Source organism: Drosophila mojavensis, unplaced genomic scaffold (assembly GCF_018153725.1).
Source record: "Drosophila mojavensis isolate 15081-1352.22 unplaced genomic scaffold, ASM1815372v1 contig_81, whole genome shotgun sequence".
Lineage (NCBI taxonomy): Eukaryota > Metazoa > Arthropoda > Insecta > Diptera > Drosophilidae > Drosophila > Drosophila mojavensis.
Genome location: NW_025318907.1, coordinates 5101236 through 5115443, shown reverse-complemented (window position 1 = coordinate 5115443; position 14208 = coordinate 5101236). Strand labels below are relative to the sequence as shown.

The window sequence follows — 14208 nt, the reverse complement described above, 5'->3', positions numbered from 1 at the left end:
GATAAAAACTCTGAGGGTGTCTGTCGGTTATGTTGGTTACTCTTAATATGCGTATTGACCACAATTTCGAAATTCATGTAAACATAACCTTAAGTACATAAAAAAATATACACATACATAAATAGCCATTTATTTGTGCATATGCTTAATATTCAATTCAATTTTACCCTGTTTTTTTTTTTTTTTTTTTTTTTTTTTTTCAATTTTCTTTTTCTAAATATAAATATTTTTATTTATTTTTAAATTTTTATATTTATGTGCCTTGTTTTCCTTGAAATTGTTTCACAATGATATACAGTTTTTGATATACAAAATTATTGCTAGTAAGGATTTTCTGTTTTTACAAAAAATAAATTTTAATTTGTGAGGCAACGCCTAGAAATTAAATCAAGTAATCACAAGTGCTTTTTCACACATTTCCACTGCATTCCTGGTTGGCTTTCCATATAAATGTTGTGAGAAACCTTCATAATATGTATGACTACACCAACTTTAAAGCTCTCTCGTGTCGAGCCACCTACAACATCTATGCGTGCATCTTCACATCTGGTTGGCCCACAAAACGGGCGCATTAAACAGAGTTATTATTTTTTGACTGGCGCGTAAACTTAAGCGTAAGGAAGACAGCTTCAGCTGGCATTAAGCGCAGTTACATTCAGCTAAGCAAGTAAACTCAGCAAGGATAATGCTGATACTTAATGTTGCTCTTCAAATGCGCTGTAAGAACACCTGGATCTCTTTCCACCACTAGCCAATTTACGACTAACACATGTTTGATTTTGTAAACAGCAAAAGAAAAGGTTGCACCGCTGAGAATTGCATAGAAAGGCGTTTTCTCTAATTATACGCAATGTTAAGCAAGTCTTAGTTGACTTTAACTAACATAACTCAAAGCATTCGCGAGTCGAGTGCACTCGACTCAAGAATTTCCCACTGTTGGTCATCTTTGCCAACTAGTTCGAGGTCCAGTGCCCCAGCGATTGTCCGGCTGCTCTAATGTTTGCATTTTATTAGATTCAGGACTTATAAAACTTGCCATTGCGTGGCCTTTGGTCCGTATCCGTGTCCCTGTCCGTGTCTAGTCGCAGTCGCTAAGTAGCGACGGCAGATGCTGTTTGCAGTACAAAGTCGAGTCGTAAATAAAATTCTCTGGCCCTGTTTTGTATGCGTGAACGTGATTTGTTGTCTGTGCAGAACGAGCAAAGTAAAGGCCAAACTAAAATCATAATTCTAGACCTTCAATAAAATGTTCGAAATAGATGCAGAACAACTAAGGACACTCGCCGCAAGGCTAAATCCATTTTATGCGTCACTCGAGTTCCATATTCAAGAAATGCTGAGACTACTAAATCATGTAGGCACAACAACAACAACTTGTTGCCTGTGGAGGAAGAGGCAGATGCGAGTCGAATAGGCAAAAGTTACTTTAACGTCTAAAAGCTCCCTGCTACAACACTCACATATTATTACTTTAGTGGCTAAAAGCTCGTTGCTATGGCACTCGCTTGGCTGAAAAATAACTAAGCCAAAGAAAGGCGCGCTGTGTATTCGGCTATTTACGAGTCGGTTGCCATTAGATAGCTGCTGCAAACTTTGGCCCGTCTTCTTTAAATGGCATTAAATTACGCGGCAAGCAAAGTTTGACAAAAGTTTAAGAGTGCGCCAGCTCCGAGTGGAAATCAGATACAGATGCGAATACAACGAAGCGCGGACTGGGAATAGAAATGGGAATGGGAGTGCAGGAGGGAATGGGTTCGGGGATTGGGGATCGGGAATCGGGATCGGGCTTGGCTCCTAACTATGCAAACTCTGACTGCATGTCGTGGCAGGGCGTGGCGTGTGGCTGGGCTGACTATGAATAAAATCAAGATAAACTACTCACAATATTTACTTTTAATTGGAGAAGTTCAAAGGATAAACAAATGCGTCAAAAAGCAAATAAATAAAAAGGAAAAGCAAACAAACTTTTGTTCCAGCCACATCGATTGGCCCTTGATTAAAGCAGAACTCCACTCAGGTTGCTTTAAGTAAGCCAAGTTTTTCCGACTGCATTTAAAGCATCAACTATTCAACGTCTCCGGCAACATTTCTCGCATTTCGCCTTGGCCCGTCTAATTGTGTAGCTATCTGAATGCAAACGAGACGCGTCTGCAGTTCGTTTTAATGTTTCTTGTTTTGCTACACATACATATTTATTTTTGCATTTTGCTTTGCTCTAAATGGTAATTAAAATATGCCTGGAGATTCGGCTGGACTCGCAGCTGGGTCAAATGCTATCAAAGCGCGCTCTTGTGGTGTCATCCAATGGCAAAGTGTGAAGGCGTCTGCCTCGCTCTCCACGCTCCACTCTGCGTCTCCTCTCAAGCTAATCTCTGAGAAGAGAATTTTAATTGGCTAAGCAGACACTGAGCTCTTGTTGCTCAGCAGTTGTTCAACTCGGCCAAACTAAACTGCGACTGAATTTAAATACGCTCGAGTCGAATATTGTATATCAAAGGGCTTCGCAGTTGGCGCACGCATTAAAACTTCATGCGGCCGACGTCTTTAAAGCGACTTTGCTCCTCAGCTCTCGCCACACCTGAGGGCCTCTTTAAAGCACCTCGAGCACCTGCTCTGCCAGCCGAAACTGTGTCAGCGCAGCTATTTGCTGCCAGCTACTTTTTCACGACTCGGCTGCCGTTGCTGTTCCCGGCACAAATACCTATGTCTGAGAGTGTGGGCCTCCAGCTACGCCTGGGCAGGAAGGCAGGCAGCAGCCAAGCGGCTCATAAATGTAAACTTTTTCGGCTAGTTTGGTGTAATTATTGCCCGTGTGCTCGCTCGCCCAGCTGGGCCGTGATGGGCGGGGATGGGCGGGGATGGGCTGGCAGCTGTGCCTGGCGGATCTGATGAGCTGTTGGCTGGAGTTCCATGGGCGAATCAAGCAGCAGACTGTGACATATTTCAAGCGGCTTTTGCATTTGAGCTGATTGCCAATTTAATCGCTACACAATTTCCGTGCTCTGACGGCGAAGGCGGAGCTAAGTGACGATTAGCAGGTGGGGGCGTGGCGCGCATAGAAGATCTAGGCAACTGGATTTTCGCTCAGCTCATATGGGTACACACATACATATGTAAGTGTGTGTGCGTGCGCGTGTGTGAATGTGTATGTGTGTGTTGGATATTTTATTTATTTATTGCGCTCTCAGTGTGCGTGTGTGTGTGTGTGAGTGTGTTTGCGAGTGAGTGGCCTCTGTGTGTGGCATGTGGCCCATGTCCTGGTCGCGGCACATAATTCTGAAACGTGCCTTGCATATGTTTTTTTGCTGCCCGACCTTACCACATTTGGCTCTTCCTCTTTCCTTTTTTGCGGGCTCGAAAAGAACGCACAGCAAATACATACTACATAAGCCAGAATAGAGCGAAAAAAAGACTAAACCAGAAATTGCATTGCATTCAAAGCACAATGTCAAGCGAATGCTGTCAAAGTCGCGCGATCCACTCAATTAACTTGGCGTGGCAAAAAGTTGCAAACAAATTGTGGGATCCAGAGATTCTAAAGAGATTGCTTTGACTTTTCATTCAAGAACTCAATTGGAATTTAAGAGCTGTGGCTTAAAATAGTTTGAGTTGTTGAGCTCATAGCTAAAGCTTATGATAAATACATAAATGTTCCAAGAAATAAAAGCATCCCACTCGCTCTGCTTTGGCTTCAGTTTCAACTGCGCCGTGTTGTCGTACATGTGTGGGTGTGTGTGTGTGTTTGTATAGAGGTGCATGTGTGTGTATTAGCCAAGCACACTTGAAGTGAGTTGTTAAATTGTTAGCGCCATTTTTGAGGTTTGCATTTGCTATCTGCCTCAGTCCTTTGTCCTTCTCTCTCTCTCTCTCTCTCTCTCCTCTCTGTGTCTGTCTCTCGTCTGCTTTCGTGTTGTATTTTTTGTGACGCTCAGGTGGCTGTGCTGTTCGCACTGCCATTTCATGCCGCACACACACACGCTCAATCATTGGCCCACACACATGCATATAGTTTGGCCGTATTCACTTCTATTTTCTATTTTCATTTCTCTTTCATTTTGCAGTCGTTTTTTGTGCAGTTTTTCATGCGAGTCTTTCATTGTTTTTGGCTGCTTTTGGGCCAGAGCACACAACAAATAGACTTTTAAATATTTTTGCACTAAATTTATCTGACGGCTGCGGGGGCGTTCACACATTCGCATGGCCAGAGATAAGATTTATGACAAAGCACCTGCGGTGCAATGGCACTGCACAGGCAAATAGTCTAAAGAGTAAAGGTGATTTAGGCGAGACCTCTCGACTGGGAGATACCCTAATCAGAGCGTGGAATCGATATACGTTTCTACTATGGGATTGAAAATGAGAATTCATTTATTGAATGATTTCTTTGGGATGCAAATTTTAAATTTACTTCAAGTCCAAAATAATTTGAAAAGAAAGTAAAATGGGAGTCTCTCGTATTTTAAATAGGATTGTTTACTTTTAATTGGTAAGGCGAGGGTCATAGCATCCAAAATCTAAACTTTTAGAACTGTATTCTGCACACCATTAATAAAGTGAAATTAATGATAAAAAGAAAGAAAGACAATACAATTAAATTATTATTTTTAACATAATGTTTACTTAAGTTATTAATAAGGAAAGGAATAAGGATTGGTATGGTATCAGAATATCTAAAGTTTTAAGCAGGGGTTTGTATTTTGTATACGCTATAAATAAATAAATATATATACGTTTTGTAATATTTTAGTTATGCTTACAATACAAAATCGAATTATTATTTTCCTTATCTTGTTATTCTTTATCTTCATTTAAATCGATAAAAAGGAAAGCAATGAAGATATACAAGAATATGTGCGTATATTTAAAACAGACAAACAGAAGACGAGCAGATGGACATAGGTAGATTCAGGCAGCTCGTCATCTTAAATGAGTATAAATATTTATTTTGTTTAACACGCTTCCTGCGGCCTGTTACATTAACTTGAGCATAACTATTATACCCTTTGCATTTAAAAATGTCCAGGGTATAAAAAGTGCATATTTGCCCATAAAGATATTTCTTTTCGTTGTTTTCTAGTGTCACGTATTGTTATGGTCGGGTTTTTATAGCCTTCAGCTGGCCAAACATTCAATTTATGAAATACCGAATTCATGCTTGCAAATGAAGCAGTATATTCGCTTTAATAATACCTCCCTTGGGGCGCCCATTACGCCCACAATATTTTCAGCTCAAGCGCTGTTGCTGAAATTAGTCGAGCGCATTTTCTGGAGCTCAGCTCGGCATTGGCTTCATTCTTAACATATTTTCCGGCAGCTATTTTCATCAAGTGTCTTGATATCAAAGCGAAGCCTTTATCTTATTATTTTTAGATATTTTTTTACCAGGCATGGCATTTAATTTAATGTCCCCTTGTATATAATGTATATGTGGATATATGTATATGGATATATGTATATCTGAGTTGGTGTGCCGGGACTGGCCATTTATCAACTTTTCACTCGGCTCCATTTGTAGTTGCTTTATATTGCAATTTATAGGAGCTGCGCTGCGACAGTGGGCGACAATGCGAGTAGTATATGGGAATTTATTTGTATTGCGATTCGCAAATTTATTCAACTTTTCGCATATTTCACAACAATAAACTTGAGCAATTTCAACTTCTTTGGCTGTGTGTTTGGGCCGGCTCGCCGGCTCGCTAGCTGGACAGGAATTTATAACGTGAAACTTTTGCATTTTGCAAATCATTTTTAACACCTGCGGCAGGTTAAAGTTCAGCCAGCGCAGAAAAGTTTGCGAATTAAAAGGCAAAAGCAACAGCAAAGGCAACAGCAAAGGCAACATTCTCATATTTATATCTCGCTCAGCGGACGTTCCATTTAAAACGAGTTAAGCTGTTAATGGCACAATAATGCGAAAATAAAATGCCAAAAGCAGAGAAGCCGCACGCGCGCCAAGACCCGATGTCAGCCAGAGATACTTGTGGGTTAACAAAGCACAACAAATGCGGTCATGAAAACATAATGCGACCCGATCACAGATTACTCAAGCGAGACGCGAACACACTACACTACACACGCTCGGAACGGGAGCAGATGTGGTCCAGTCGAAGATGCTGACCGCAGGCAAATGGCAAGATTTATGGCCAACTAATCGACATGGCCGAGCCATAAATCCAATTCCGATTCGAATGTCAAAAGGCTGCCTCCGAAAGGTGGAAGCCAACCGCAAATTAAGGCTGCATTTGAGTCCGGCTTTTGCTTTACATGCGCCTCGCAGCAAAGCAAATACATTTTATTGTTGAATTAAGCTTATTAAAAACTTTTTGCCAGCACGAATCAGCTCGCATCACATTTGCCGTGGCCAGTTGAAACTAAAATAATCTGTGAGTAAAACTCTGCGGAATAAGCTGCACAAGCCTCGGGCAGCAAATCTCAAGCAGATTTGCAAACAATTTACCCAAAATAAAAACAAAAACAAAAGCAGGAGCAAAGGCAAAGGGAAATTAAATGCAAATGCAAATGGGAAAAGGGAAAAGGGAACAGGAGGAGCCCCAAATTGCGCAACGCCACAGAGATGAGTTGAAAAGTTGCATCGAAACTCATTTGGTCAGTTTTTTAATGGATTGTTCACGCTTTTTAATGAAATGTGTTAAGAGTAAAGTTTGTGCGCCTGTCGGCCGCGTCACAAATTGCTTTTTGCCAAAGGACAATCTCTGCATAGTTTTCAAGAGCCCCTGCCCACCATATGAATGTGCCGCAAAACGAAAGGGTTCACATGGACCATTTGCGTTGGCCAATGGGAGGGGATATTAGAAATAGCTGAGCGTAACCACATCAGACAGAGCCAGGCAGAGCCAGTTGGGACTGGGGCTGTTTGTATTGAAATTATTTATAGCTTGGCCCAGAGTCAAGCGTGGACATCATCATCATCATCATCATCATCACCATCACCATCATCATCGACATGTGAAATGCTTGAAATCCGAGTTGTAATTACCTCTTGGCACCCGCAAACATATAATTAACTTAATGATAACGAGGGGGCGGCGGGGCGACTTGATGTTGGGCTACGTTTGTTGTGCTAATGGCTTCCGGTGTATGCGTGTGTGTGTGCGTGTGTGTGAGTGCGTGCGAGCAAATGGTGGGCATTATAGGTATGTCGGCTGCTGCTTGTTCACGGTCAGTGTAATTGCATTGGTCTCGGCACTTGTGAATTTGAAACTTTTCAATTAATTAGCGTTGGCCCAGCACAAGTGGAGCCAACATGATTTGAGCCGAATGTGCATTAGGCTGCGCGCAAGCGAAACTTTGTAATTTATTGGCTATGTACACGGTGATAAATTCTAAATTTGGCCATGATTTGCACCTGGCCTTCAAGCGAACAAGCGAACAAGCCAACAAATATGAATTGAGGGCAAGGAACGAAGCAAGCAGCTCTTTGGGGCTTGAAGCTCTTAGCTGATTGCCAAGTTCTGCTGGTGACATTTCATTTTGGCACTCATAATTAAGTGTGGGCCCGAAACATGTCTGAGACACGAAATGAAATCTTGTTACAAATTAATTGCCAAAAAACTTACAATGCGCGCTGAGGTTGCGCTCGGACCGCAAGGATGAGGCTTAGTGGCCAAAGGGCTTTGAAGGCCAGTCCCCAATCAACATGCCTGTGTGTATATATGTGTGTGTGTGCATAGGCAATTAACCTAATGATAAAGAGGTTAGGCACGATTTGAGGTTTGAGCTAATGAAATGCTTCTGAAAATTACACCAAGGCCTCATCACGATATTGTGGGATTGTGTTTGATTGGACGCCACAAGAAGTCAGACTCCAGATAAACAGAGATATAAATGTGCTCTGATGTATCTTTAAGCGCATGTAAATATATCTTGCCCTGACGACACTGACCAAGACACATTTTTCGTCACTCAGTAATTGCATATTTGAGCATTCTGCTGAGACTAAGAGAAATGATAATGATGCTAATGACGATGACGATGATGGTGCTGATGATGTTGGCTCAGACGGCATATTACAATTAGTTCCCTCTCCAGCTGTGCGCCTTTTGATGTCGTCGCCCGGATCGCCCACAACATGAATGTCAAGTTTTGATGCCTAATTAAAGCATTTTCGGAACACACTGACTGCTGAAATTCATGCAACATTTACACATACACGTATATTTGTATATATTCTATATATATTCATATATAGCCAAATTAGAATTCATCGCACAGAACGTAGTAGTCGCTGCTCGAGTCCTCACAGTTATATTCTGGGGAATGTGGGAAATGTCAGTAATTCGCCCATTGGCAATAAGTGAAGTTCAAAGTAAAGTAGTTCAGTCGTGTTTCATAAATTTTTGTTTTTGCGTAAAATTTTTGTGTTAAGCGCGCTGCAATGGATCCAGATAGTTTTACAACCGAGAGTCCACCCTTGACTTCTACTCCTTTGGATTTGGGCACGGAGCGTTTGAACTGTGCAAATCCAGGTGAGACAGTAAATATATTCGATAAGCATAAGCATATATATAATATATCTTTGTAATGCTCACAGATACCATGACTGAGAGATGGGAGGATCCAAATAAACCTGCTTTTATGACTGTTCTACTACGCTTCTTTGGCAACATATTTGGTAGGCAAATACGAGATACGAAAATACACTTAACTAGCTCTTAACTTCTCTATGAAATTCCATTTCAGTTGATTGCTTCAGAGCCATATTTGAATGAGTGTAAACGGCTTCAGTGGAGGAAGCGTCAAGTGAATAGAGACTTTTGGACCGATCAATTGTATAAATTTATCATAATAAACAGTAAATAGTTGAATTCGATATTGCATCAGTTTATTTGTAGCATTCTGAATTTTACAAGAATCAGTGACAAAAGACAATGTCGTGCACGGGCATTTTGCAGTGGCAATTGACGAGGTTGTCCATTATCTCGAACGCCTCGTCCAGGAAGTGTTCGAGCTTCTCGGTGTTGCGAAAGATGTCCTTGTCAATGGCAAAGTTTGTTCCATTCCAGATGCTCCAGCGTCGCATGCTGGCAATCACATCGGCACAGAAGTTGCGCTTCTCCCGCTGACATCGCTGGAGGACCATATTGATGTGCTGGCGCCGCTTCCCTGTGGGTCGAGATGATTAGCGAGTGCTGCATGGAGAGAGGGGAGAGATGCAATGGGAACTCACTCTCGGCCAGATTGTACTTCGCCATTTTGGCTTTGGCCTCCATCTGCGCCTTCTCGTAGTCGTTTATGATCTTGAACATCCTGCCGTCGATGTCCTTGGTCCTGTGCAATGCCTCTCTGCAGTGCGGCTTGCAGGCGAGGTTGTAGTCGGGCCCCTTGAACGGCACATTCGTGTAGAACTTGCTCTGCTTATACTCCTTGCGGTGCTTGTCCATCACGTTCTTGCGGTACGCCATGTCACTGTGCACACGTGCATTGTGGAACCGATACTGGGTGCTGGCCAGCAGCTTCTCCACGCGCGACAAACAGCTGTAGGATCAGGCGGGTCAGACTCGCATGCAGAAATGCTAACTACTCCTGCTCCGACTTACTGTGAATTGCGCAGCGAGTAGACGCCCGGTATTTGGTAGGTGCGCAGCATGTAGTGCAGCTTGGAGGCCACACAGTTCAGCAGATCCTCGGCGGCGCAGTTCTGCAGCCGGCTCAGCCCCTTCGAGTCGTGCACCGTCTGGCGTATCCTCCAGCCGCGGTAGAGTGCCTGAATCTTCGTCGCCGCCCGATCGTAGTGGTCGACGAGCATAGTCTGGAGCTTGTTCTCCACGAATCCGAAGTGGCTCTTGCGCACCCAGTAGCCGCGCCACCACCGCTGTATGGTGACCGCTGCCAGCCACCGCTTGTACAGTAAACTCCGCGCATAATAGCCGCGCCAATGTTTCTGTATCTTGCGAGCGGCCAGAAACTGCACATAGTCTACCAAAAGCAGGGGGTGCTGGGGGGGGAGAAATGAATGGATTTACAGAAATTTAAACAAAATTGCAGTCTGATAGTCTGGCATCGATAAATGCAGGTATACCATCTTTTATGAAGATACTTTTCCATTTTCTATAAAAATATAAAAATCAACTTTTTTAATTTATTAGCAAACACAACTGGATTGACAGTTCCCATAAAGCATATATAGATCGACTATAGATCGGCGATGTCATTTCTACTCACCGCGCGAGCACAGCCCTCGTGAACTCGTTGGTGCTCCTCTCCGAGCAACTGTCATCGGGGGTGACACTTCGGGGGAAGGAAGGGGGAAGGAGGGATTGAGACTATAGCTCCGAGGCAGTGGGGGTCAATGAACTTACTCCAATTGATGGGTGAGGCGCAAGTTCGAGATATTCGGCCCGTCCTGGAACATAGTCTCTGTCTTCTCTTACTATATACCAATCTTATACAGTGTATATTTGTATTCTCGGGTATATGTTTTTTATTATTTTTTTATTTAATTTAAATTTTTTTGTTTTTTTGTTTGTTTGTGTAGGTTGTTTGGGGCTATGTCTGTGTCTGAGTGTGTGTGTACAACTTTTGATCTGCCTATAAATCGAACGCCATGCTCAGTGTGCCTTACCCGGATAATCAGTGGTGCTGTCAATATATTTCCATGCAGGATAACGGTGCAATCTCACAGGGACAGGGCCGTACGTTATTCGGCTGCCTGTTGTATTAGCCTTCGCTATCTCGAAGCTAATGCAAAATTTACGAGCGCATATATCTTAACATGCGCCACGCCTGCGGGCATATGAGATAACAAATTGTTCTTTGGCAGCAGCGAGCTGCGTTTAATTGAATTGTACTTCTGCGGGCAGCCGGTGTTGGTGCTGGAGCTAGTACCTGGCCATCTCACGGAGCCGAGATTTGCCCATTTATGATGCCCTTGACACGGATGCGGCTGCGGGCGGGCTCTAATTGTGCTAATGCTGACAAATGGCAGTTGGCATTGCAGTTGCAGTTGTAGTGGCAGTTGCAGTTGGCCACGCAGTGTAGAGCTAGGCGAAAGGTCAAGTTGCCTTGGGGCCTTGCCCCCGGCTGGAGGTGCACCATAAATGCAGCCATAAATTTGGCCAGGCCAAAAGGGCATTGGGTGAAAGGCGCTTTAAATGAATATGTGGCATTGCCTACTCCGGGCCGTTTCGCTTTGGCTATGCATTTAGTTGCTGTTGTTGTTGTTGTCCTTCCACAGTGCCTCATTATGTTCCACAAATGAACCACACACAAACAACGGAAATGAGTCGGAAATTCTCATTTATGGCGCCCTTGATGCCAGTCGCCATTTCCACTATCCCCTCTATTGCCCTCGCCCCCTCCCGCGACAGCCTGACAAGTTGGCACTGGTTTCTGTTACAGATACTGCTCTTGATTCCTCTTCTGATTGCTGTAGCCATGAGATTTATGTGCTCCAGTGATATTGACGATGGCGATGATGACAATGATGAGGATGATGATGATGTGGCTTCTGCTGCTGCTGTTGATTTTGCGGTCGACGGCCAATCCCATTGTCAGCATGGTGACCCACTAACTGAAATTGCAAATACCTTAAACACGAGCGAGAGACTTTAATGGGGATTCGCTTGCAAGAATCAACATTTATGCAACGCTGAAAAGGATGTGTGCTCTCATATCAAATACACAAAAACACACACACACACACACACATATGTATGCATATACCAACTATGTACATAAATCAAATGTTGTTCAACCAATTTTCCATTTAGCCTTTCAGCCGCGACGTGGCACAAAATTTACACAGCCGAGCAGGAGTCGTGGCCAAAGGTTATTCACCCAGTCCAGCATGACGACTATATAGAGCCATAGAAAACTTTTCGGGCATAGAGAAAACATTCTGCATTAATGGCCATGTACGCAAATGGTCTTGAGTCCTTGGGCCCGAAGTGTTTGCGGTCTTGCCTGCCTGGTTTAACGTGACCATTGTGCCCTTATAGAATTTCTGTAAATTAGTTTTTACACCTGACTGGCTGCAGCACAGCACAGCACACACACACACACACAGGCAGATGTGTGTGCATGTGTGTGTGTGGGGGCCATTGGCTTGTGTCTCAGCACACACACAGACACACAGATGTTTGTTTAATCCCCCGATGCGTGAACTTTACTTAATCGCTTGATTTTTGTTTTAATTAAATTGAGCTGCAATTCAATTCGCAGCTGCTGCATCAGGTCTAGACAGAAGGCAGATCGCTTTGCGTCAGCAAATTATTGCTTCAATATGCTCACATACATATTGTATATGTATATATGTACATGTGTGTTTGTGTGTATATGCCCCCGGCACGTAAGTTACAATGTTGTGTGTACTTTAAATTGTGCTGTGTAAATATTGCAACATTTTGGGTTCACCTCACATTTTATGGCAGCTGGACCCCGGGCCAGGCCAGATGAAAGCGAAAGAGCTGGAGCGCTAGAGCGCTTTCACGGCCTGCGACCGTTCCTAAATCTAATTTGAGAAGTACTAACCCGGAACGCAGCGATGGCCATATATCAAAAGCAAGTGCCACGCCCACGCCCACTCACACACACACACACACACACACACACACACACCGTTCACCTTGCGAATTTACGAGCGCGTCCAAGCGACTCTTCCAAAAATGTTGGCCATAAAATTTGTCTGGCCAACAGAGCTAGAGGGGACGGTGGGTGAGGGGGTGGGCATATGCGTAGGTCAGTCGGAAGCTGCATCTAAGCCCTCCAGATGTGCTCGTATTTTGTTGTGTCTCAAAGTCAGGTGTGGGCAAATTGGAAACGACGGCCACTTGGTGCACCTGTCTTCGGAATTTGTCACCAGCTGCGCTTTTTGATTAATGCTCGTCCAGTTGAACAATGCGTCAAACTGACTGACTGACTGACTGACGGACTGAGTATCCGACTGCTGAGTGGCTAATTCAAGTGAAGTTGGCTTCAGTAACAAGCTCAAAATACTTTCAATCGTATCAAGTACTCATGGCGCTCGTTACACTAGCTCAACTCTCATAACTCAGTCATAAATTAACACACGTCGGCACGAACACAATAAATACTAGGAAAAAATAAAATAAATATTAAGATCTGTGAATCTGGGAGTCTGTGAATATAGAACCATGGAATTTCTTATGATCGGTGAGAAAATCAATATTGGGCGTACCGATGGGCGCGTCCATGCTGCAATCGTTGATTCCAAGCAGTTCGACATTCAGTCCATAACCGTCGCATGGACCGAGGACTCGAAGCTGATGGGCAAGGAAATACCCTGGAGCTCAATCGTGGCTCTCAATCCGCATCTACTGGAGCGCACTCAGCTCCCTATCCAGCACTTCGACGATGGCAAATATAACCTGTCCGATGTTGAAAACATGGATATGGATGAATGTATGGATGAATCTTGAGTTTTCCTGTTCAAATATAATAAAGCTAAAGCCATGGCTATTAACAAAAAATAATAATAACTTACCGTTTATCTATTATTTTTAATTCTGATGGATGTATACATACATACATACATACATATGTAGTACATACATACATGCATACATATGAAGTACATACATACATATGCAGTAAATACATACATACAAACATATTTGTTTCAGAGCTTACGGTGTTCATTCTGCATATTCTTATATGTATGTACATACCTGTATAGCACCGCTCTATACTGAGTTCCCCATGCTGCTGTACTTGTACAATTCTTTTGCTTAACTTTTTATATCGATTTACAATTCTTAGCTGCTTCTTCTATTTTGCTCTAAAATAGCACTCGCTGCTTTTTGACAAGAGGCTTGCATGCCATCTCATTCGCTCTCAAGACTAAGCAGGGACCAGGTTCAGGCGGCATTATTTGTCTCACTCTAGTGGACTGCCAATTTGAGTAATAATCCAACACTACTTTAAGAATAAGACGCAGTGTTGTTAGACAATACACAATAATTTAATGATTCGACATACATACATATGTATGTATGTATTTTATGTACCGTTGTACATGTATATACATATATATTATTTTATATTTTATTCGAGGTAGCTTAAAGGTACTTTTTGCACCGTCCCTGATTACTAGATGAGACTGCATTACCAATAAATTTCCTCTTGCTTTTCCTCAGGTTTTCATTATAAGAAAATATTCGCTAAACTTGAAAGAAAAGTTTATATTGAGCAACATTTAAATTTGATAAAGCGCAATTGATAGTGGGACAA

General features: G+C 42.9%; 2 protein-coding genes across 3 annotated transcripts; one reads left to right on the top strand and one right to left on the bottom strand.

Moving 5' to 3' along the window:
* Positions 1 to 8269: 8269 nt before the first annotated feature.
* Positions 8270 to 8830, top strand: LOC6580766. The gene is made up of 3 exons (XM_002006533.4): positions 8270 to 8486; positions 8552 to 8632; positions 8701 to 8830. The coding sequence occupies exons 1-3, from the start codon at positions 8396 to 8398 to the stop codon at positions 8727 to 8729; spliced, it is 201 nt and encodes a 66-aa protein (XP_002006569.1). The 5' UTR covers positions 8270 to 8395; the 3' UTR covers positions 8730 to 8830.
* LOC6580764 lies at positions 8821 to 10511 on the bottom strand. 2 transcript variants are annotated; one of them, XM_032730365.2, is made up of 4 exons: positions 10040 to 10128; positions 9558 to 9955; positions 9188 to 9495; positions 8821 to 9123 (listed from the first exon to the last, which is right to left on the bottom strand). In XM_032730365.2, the coding sequence occupies exons 1-4, from the start codon at positions 10040 to 10042 to the stop codon at positions 8873 to 8875; spliced, it is 960 nt and encodes a 319-aa protein (XP_032586256.2). In that variant the 5' UTR covers positions 10043 to 10128; the 3' UTR covers positions 8821 to 8872. The 2 variants fall into 2 exon arrangements, 1 of the variants encoding a protein (XP_032586256.2); XR_006357952.1 differs by lacking the exons at positions 8821 to 9123; positions 9188 to 9495; positions 10040 to 10128 and adding exons at positions 10183 to 10248; positions 10320 to 10511 and having other exon boundaries at positions 9864 to 9955.
* Between the last annotated feature and the right edge of the window lie 3697 nt (positions 10512 to 14208).